Here is an 8,076-nt window from a genome sequence, read left to right as displayed (position 1 = left end):
GGGAGAAGCAGAACAGAAAATACTGGAGGGCACACTCTAGAGTAAGTACCATTTTGTGATGCTTCCCTGCGTTGTTCTGTGTGTCCTGAATCTCTGGGGGAAACTATAGAATTTGTAATCAAAGAACCCAGAGGACCCCTGGTCTAAATAACAAGAACACCCAGGAGCCATCACTGAAAAGCCACAGGAGTTGGGGATGAAAAAATGTGTGTTACTGTGCAGCTCAGAGGACACTGTGGTCATCAGAACTCTGCATGGGTCCTCAGGATGGGCTCCTGATCTCCGTCTGGGGGGGGGGGATAAGACAGCTTTGGGGGTGGTTATAGGGATGGTGGGGGGATAAGACAGCTTTGGGGGTGGTTATAGGGATGGTCCTGAGAGAAACTGCCAAGTTGCATACCCAGTGCTGGGACTCAATTTGTATACAAATCAAAGACTGAATCAATGACTAATACTTTGGTCATCAAGACAAATAAAAGCTTTTTTAAAAAGAGATAGACTCTTCCAGAGACTTTTCCATGCAACTTCAAGGTCCAGAAAGTGTGTCTGATGGGGGTTCAGTCAGCCGGGAAACCCCATCTTCTGCATAGGCGCTGATGGATGGGATGATACAGTAGAACTTGAAGCCTCTTCTCCAGCTGGAGAGGGTGCGTTCTGACTCTATCCCAAGCCCTCAGCTTTGGGGTTCTGGGTGGCGGTTCCCGTCACCCCAGGCATCACTGGCAGTAAAAGGTGAGCACATTCTCCTGGTTGCCTCGGATGAGGAGGACGGGAGGTCTGAGGTCCTGGGACAGGGTCTCCAGCCAGGCCATGTACAGCGAACTGGGGCACTTCCCCTTCCTTCCAATGGGCAGGGTACTGTAGGAGGAAGAGCATCAGGAGGGGAATTACCCAGGGCTTTCCCACACAGCCCAGCACAGGGCTTGCCTTCTGAACAGTCCTTCGGCTTCCTGCCTACTCATCACTCCTTCCCACTCACCGTAAGACCTCCCTGCTGTCTTTCACAGTTCCTCAAAGAATATCTTCAGCCACAAAGTATTTCTAAGCAGACCTATGGCCTGCACATTTCCTTATGGCCCAGTCCCCTGCAACCCTGCTGTGGTGGTTTGCATAAGTTTGTCCCTGATAGACTCACATGTTTGAATGCTTGGCCCACAGTGAGTGACACTGTGGCCTTGTTGGAGGAAGTGTGACACCGTGGAGGCGGGGCTTTGAGGTCTACGCTCAAGCTCTGCCCAGTGACACAGTCTCCTGCTGCCTTCAGATCAAGATGTAGAACTCTTGGCTCCTTCTCCAGCACCATGCCTGCCTGCACGCTGCCATGCTTCCCACCATGATGATAATGGACTAAAATCTCTGAAACTGTAGGTCAGCCCCAGTTAAATGTTTTCTTTTATAAGAGTTGCCTTGGTCACAGTCTCTTCATAGCGATGAAACCCTAACTAAGACACCTTCCAACCTCACTCAGCCCTAATCATGTAATTCTTGAGTAGCCATGGTGGTAAGTTGCTCCTGTCTTGAGACCTTTGGACTTGGTAAACCACCATGCCCAGCTCTGGGTGGCTTCTTTGAATCATCCAGGTTTGAGGGCATTAAGCTGCTTGAGGACAGCTCCTCTGATTGGCCACAGTTTGCCATCCAATCCCCAGTTGACCGTTCTCATAGCCCTCCACAATCTTATAGGTGTCTTTAGTTGTGTTTATGTGTTGTCTCTCTCCCCCATTGGAATATGTGTTCATCCACCTGCAGGCTGAGTTTTGTCTGGAACTTCCCTCTGTGCATAAATACACTGAGACAGACAGGCTCAAAGGAAGTTTGCTGAGTGGGTGAGGTCACCCCACCAGGTCACAGAGTGATATGCTCCTGTGAGATGGCTGCATGCCCTTGTCCTGCCCACCACCGCCACCATCACCACCACCGCCACCACCCCCGCCCCATGAAGGATGTCAGGGACGATTCCAGCATGGTTTCTCAGGGGCCTTTTGTCCTAGCTGTAAAACACGATGCAAGTAACAGGATATCCTAGAATGCTGTTCAGTCATGTTTGGCTGTGCAGATAAGAAAGTGACTTTTCTACCATCTTAAGAATTCTAGCCGGACAGTAGTGGCGTACACCTTTAATCCCAGCACTTGAGAGGCAGAGGCAGGCAGATTTCTGAGTTCGAGGCCAACCTGGTCTACAGAGTGAGTTCCAGGACAGCCAGGGCTACACAGAGAAACTCTGTCTTGAAACAACAACAACAAAAACCCGAAGAATTCTAAAGTTACATTAGGATCATGGTTCCATGGGTTCAGCTTCTGGGAAATATGGTACCTCACAGAACCAGCTATGGTGCATGAGTTTGGGATATTAGTGCTTACACAACAGTGTACCGGATTGTACCCTTGACAATCCCTCCATCTGAGCTCTAATTAAGGCCAGCAGTGGACAGTGCCCCAGCTGAACTCTGGCCAGCTGAACTTGGCCAGCTGGAGCAGCCAGCCAGGCAGATTTGAACTAGGGTTCAGAGTTCAGAATCTGACCCCACAGTCATCGCCTGAGTGCTGGCATTGCAATGTCCTCAACTTGGTGACTTTGGCAAAGTGCCTGAGTGGCACTGAGCCTCAGAGTTCTTTAAATAGAGCAGTCACAGAGTCACTGCCCTTGTTGGCTGTCTGAGGATGCACACAGCATGCAGGTGGTGGAGATGTGTCCTGAATCAGGTTCCTAGATCTTTCTACCTGATGCATCTGCTTGCTACAACCTCACCAGGCCTGTGATCACTAACTAAAACACAGGGTCAGAACATCAGCCGGACAACCATTGCCCTATTTTTAGAACGTAAGGTCCCAAGGATCAGGAAGGATGGGTGGGAACAAGGATGCCTATGTCACTAAGCAACTGTTGTCTTCACCCGAAAGTGGTTAGTGATCTTCCATGGGAACGGCATAGGAGAGGAGAAAGGCCAAGCTTAGATTTTGCAGGCGCTCCTGAAGCTGAGGACTCTGCAGTCTGGGAAAATGCTACAACATTTTTGGGAACTGAGTTCACCAACTTTAAAGGGCACAGGGCACAGGTGCCTGCCTGCTCAGAGCCACAAAAAAACCCACAGTTCCTGCAGCAAGCTTCAGCCTGAAGTTCCCTCCCTGGGCGGAGCCTGTGGCCCTGTCCCGTGGGACAGCGCCTTTAACTGGCTCTAGCTTTAGCCAATAACATGCTTGCTCTTGCCAACAGGATGTGCTCACCCTAAACCACTGATCTTTAGAACAAAGCTGGGAACAATACAAGTTCTGTTCAAAAGTGCAAGGCAGTGTTGGGTGAATGCTAGATCCAGAAGTTAAGTCCCTGAACGGAACCAACCCAGGCTGAGTGCCAGTCCACTCCCCATCTGGAAGGCCCTGAGTAGAGGACACAACTCCTGTGGCAGTGTCCCTGTCTCAAGGAACACAGTTTAGTTATGATCCTTAAAGCAGGCCCCTGCTTACAGCATCTTCCTCAGCTCAGGCACGGGTGGTAAGGATGCCTTCATGAATTACTCTTTGGCAATGTAGAGGGTCGTTACTGAGAAAAAGGAGGTCCTGCTCAGAGGCTGTGGGGTTGGGATAGTTACTGTGCAGCGCCAGCTCAACACCTGTGCAGGTGTAGCTGCGCTCACACATGGGTGGAGGTGTAGGGGTGGGTCATCAGATAAGCCACGGAGTAGGAGACTGACAGAGCCAGGTTCTGCCCCAAGCTGGAGCTAGATTAGACACCCGTTTCACCTGGTTCCACTGAGGATTGTTCCTTGTTTGTTGTCCTTAGAATGTCTGGGAACAGGGGTCTTGAGCCCCTCCCAGCCTTCTTCTAAAAGAGACTAGAATTTGCATGTTCAGGGTTCCCAAGTCTAATGAGGCTGACCTTGACTGCATCCTGAGAGATCTGGGCTGGTCTCCAACTTGGAGGGTTGGGACACACTCACAGCTGCTCTGGAGAGTTGTTCCAAGAGCTAGGGGCCCTGTTGGGTGACATCTGGCTAGGGTGGGGGTGTGTGTAGGTGTCACCTCCAGGGTGACCAGACACACCACTGTTACTCTCAGCTAATCTCGCAAGACTAGTTGGTGAGCTTTTGACGTTTCCCGAAGTTTTGGGGAAGAGGAGAAAGTGGGGCGGGAGACGCTACTCAGGTAAAATCTCATCATGCCCCCACCCCCACCCCACCCCCTCACCCGTCCAGAGATGGATTCATTTTATAGCAAGTGAACTTGGGATCGCAGTGTGATGAAGGAGAACCTTGAACCTGCTTCAGTGCTCATTAGGGAAATCAAGGCTAAGAGAGACGTGGTGTTCCTTAGCAAGGCTACACAGTGAGTTAACAGCAGGTCATAATTGCAGGTGTGTTTCTTTGAAGAGAGACTTCACTATGGAAGCTGCAGCTTGTCCCACCCATGCACCCTGGACAGTTCACACCTCAGAGTCCCCAGAGGGTTAGATGTCTTGGCGCCACCTCCACTGTCTTGACTCAGGCCACACCCTGGGCCCAACCTAGTTTTGGGAACATTCTCTTGAGAGAATGTTGATGGAACAAACCCCCTTCCCTCAGCACGTTCTCAGTAGGAAAACCTGACCTTCTGCAGGCCCTGGGAGGTGCCCAACAATGGGTGTCATGGAGCCACAGAAGGGTCCTACCTCAGAGGGTCCACATCTGGCTTAACGCCTTGGTGTCACAGTCTTGACTTTTTCAATGCCGTAAGCCACACTGGAGGACATTCTAAGGCAGAATTCAACTCCCTGTGTGTGACACCACCCTTTGGCTGCCAAGAGCTGAGTACAGGAAGCCCCAGCCCTTGAGAAGCATGTAGGTTTCAGTGTCCTCTGGGGTGGCCCAAGGAAGGACTGGTAACTGCTTCAGCTCAGATCTCTGTGCTTTGACGCTAATTGGTCTGAGATCCTGATCACCACGTTACCGAGGACACCACAACTCACTAAGGGTCCTGTATGTCTTTCTGTCCTTGGGCACATGTGAAGTGACTCACAAGAACAAAGCCAGTAAGCAGCCTGGTGTGGTCAGCTAAAATTCAGCCTGTTGAAATGTTTCCTTCTGGATTAGGGGGTGACGGGTTTAGGAGCTGGAGACTTTGGGAGGTGATAAGGTCAAGAGCTTAGCATCCTCTGTACAAAATGTCTCTGGAGAGTTCCTGCCATGTGAGGACACAATGACAAGGGGTCTCCTAGTGACATGTGACTCTCATCTATGACCAGAAGGCTGGCTCTACCAGATACCATATTTGCTGACATTTTGATATTAGACCTTGAGTCCTCCAGAACCATGAGAAGCAAGCTCCTGTTTTATAAAGACCCAGTGTATAGTATTTTGTTATAGTTCTGAGTGGACTAAGACATGATTTCTGAACCTTGGTTGACCGAGTACTGTCCAAGAAGACACCACACACACACACACACACACACACACAAACACACATGCGCACACCATCCCTACAGTCTGTCCTGGAACATACCCCAGCAGGTTCCTCATAACTCTAACCTTTGGTGCTGACCAAACACTGTTGGTAGAAATAAATCACCATAGCCTTCCACACAGAGTGACCGGCTGGTGCCATATGAACCCCATGAGCCTGCAGACAAAGCTGAAGGGCCTGACCCCGCTGGCATCAGGGCTCTGATGGCATGCTTATCACGGGCTTCAGACCTCATCTGTCACTCTCCTGTTCATCTGCTGCATTTGCTCTTTACCCGTTGGTCATGCTGATCTTCTCAAAGTGACACTTACACTGTCTGACAGAAACAACGCTGGTCCCCCTCCCCATGGAAAGGGGAGACTCCTGACTGTGTGAGATGGAGACCCCATGTCTTCCTGTCACCCTCAAGGAGCTCCTTGATAGCAATCTTTTCTTGTGAATTTAATGTCCGGTATGGCCTATGGAGACTAGGAGGCAACCAGTCTGGGAATGGTACTATTCTAGAATCTTGTGCACTCTAAACCCAGTATGGTGCTAAGTTTGAGACCTCTCTATAGAAAAACTAACTAGCTAACTAACTAACTAACTAACAAACAAACAAACAAACAAACAAAAACAGCCTTTGCCACACATTTACTGCTTGTCCTGGTTAGTTTTTGATCAACCGGACACAAGGTAGAGTCAGTTTTTGTTTGTTTGTTTTTTGTTTTTCAAGGCAGGGTCTCTAGTCCTAACTGTCCTAGAACTCACTCTGTAGACCAGGCTGGCCTTGAACTCAGATATTTGTCTGGCTCTGCCTCCCAAGTGCTGAGATTAAAGGTATGCCTCGTTGCCCGGCTATAAAGTCAGTTTTTGAGATGACCACAATTGAGATATGTCCTCATCAGACTGGCCTGTGGGCAAGTGTGTGGAGCATTTCCTTGATTACTAATTGATGTGGGAGGGCCAAGGCTATGTGGGCAATGCCATCCATCCCTGAGCCAATAGTCCTGAGTGCTATTAGAAAGCAGAGTGAGGAAGCCATGAAGAGCAGGCCAGTAAAAAACATTCCTCCATGGCCTCTGCATCAGCTCCTGCCTCCAGATTTCTGCTTTGAGCTCCTTTCCTGACATCCCTGGATGACAGACAACAGCCTTTAAGCTGAAATCAACTTTTTCCTCTCTAACTTGCTTTTGGTCATAGTGCTTACTATAGCAATAGAAACCCTACTGTATTGCTTGTATCAGCAGATATAGACTTGCTTTCTAGAGCAGATAACACTTTGTAGGTCTGCCAGAATGTTTAGTGTTGAGATTTTTTTTTTTCTATGCCAAATACTGGTTGCTTCCAGAGACTGCTTATAGACCCAGGTGCCTCTATGTGACCTTGCCTGCTTACCCCCAAGTTATCCCTGATTGCTGAATAAAGATGCTGACAGCCAATAGCTGGGCAGAAGAGACATAGGCAGGGTTTAGGGTTTCTGGGTTTGGGGTGGGGGAGACCATGAGGAGAGAGAGGAAGTTGGGGAAAGAGAAGACGCCATGGGGTAAGAATCTTTAAATCATGACCATGAGGGCTGGCCAACTGGAGTGAAGAGCAGCCCAGATGGAACATAGTAAGTGGTAACTCAGGGTTATCAATAGGAAAGTAGATTCTAATAACATAGAGGGTAGATATCTGCCCAGCTTTAGTGCTGAGAAAGGCTTGTTATAAATTAAAGGCAGCACATGTCTTTTATCTGGGAATTGAATAATCAAGGCAGGGTAGAAGCCCCTGATTGGGATTAAATATTTTCTACCACAGTTTAGATTCATGTACACGAAAAAGGAGGATGCTAAAACTACATAGATGCTTCATCTGTCCATGACCATCTTACCATCAAGTAAGCCTGCCTCTGGCCCTCCTCCTTGCCACTACCTCAGGATTTTAAGAAAAAAGAACCCCTAAGGTCTATTATCAGAACATGCCTTGAAAAGAAGCCCATTTCCTGACATGTTCGTTGTTGCTGACTGCCAGAGAGGCAGAGGTGGAAGGGTCGCTGGTCTGAGTCCCATCTAGGGGTCCATAGCAAGCTCCAGATGTTAGGCTAGGAGCTTAAGTTCTCATGTGATAGAAGCCCTACAAGTGTGATGTCCTGCCCAAGCAGAGTGCTTGCCCCACCACCACCACCTTTCGCCCCACAGGCAAGCATGAGAAATGTCTTAACCAAACCTGCATGTTACCCTAAGCTACAAATGTGGAGGTCTTGGCTATCCATGTTCTTGTTTCTGGCCCCAGAGAGATTAAAACCACATAGAGAACCCTCCTTGCCACTGTTCCTGTCCTCTTGACCCGCCCTGGTCAACCCTGGAGGGCATCGTGGACTGGATGTCATTCCAGAGGAACAGTGTGGCCGGAGCAGCCTCCATTCCTCTTGTCCAGGTTCAGCACTCAAATCATCAGGGGATGGCAAATCGCCAATGAGAGTTGGGCAATTTCCAAGCTAGGAGACACACTGGCTTCTGAGACAAGCTGCCTCTCTCTGCCAAGCCTGTTTGGCAGGAAAAGAAGTAAACAAGGAAGGAAGATCAACAATGTCTGGGACACACACTCAGGCCAGGGCCGTGAGGCAGACACTGGACTGCATTGGACTGGCCTTGGTCTTTGAGAAGCCACCAGGTT

General features: G+C 49.4%; 1 protein-coding gene across 4 annotated transcripts in view; it reads right to left on the bottom strand.

The window, feature by feature from the left end:
- Nucleotides 1–455: 455 nt before the first annotated feature.
- Nucleotides 456–8,076, bottom strand: part of Slc12a3 (solute carrier family 12, member 3) — a 37,114-nt gene continuing 29,493 nt past the window's right edge. For all 4 annotated transcript variants that reach the window (XM_017312625.1, XM_017312626.1, NM_001205311.1 and 1 more), the window contains exon 25: nucleotides 456–858. In XM_017312625.1, coding sequence (XP_017168114.1) covers nucleotides 717–858 — 142 coding nt within the window. In that variant the 3' untranslated portion in view covers nucleotides 456–716. The remainder of the gene's footprint in view (nucleotides 859–8,076) is intronic.

The sequence above is a fragment of the Mus musculus genome, chromosome 8, assembly GCF_000001635.26.
Source record: "Mus musculus strain C57BL/6J chromosome 8, GRCm38.p6 C57BL/6J".
NCBI classification, from domain to species: Eukaryota; Metazoa; Chordata; class Mammalia; order Rodentia; family Muridae; genus Mus; species Mus musculus.
Note: the sequence above shows the minus strand (reverse complement) of the source record. Positions and strands in the feature narration are given on the sequence as shown.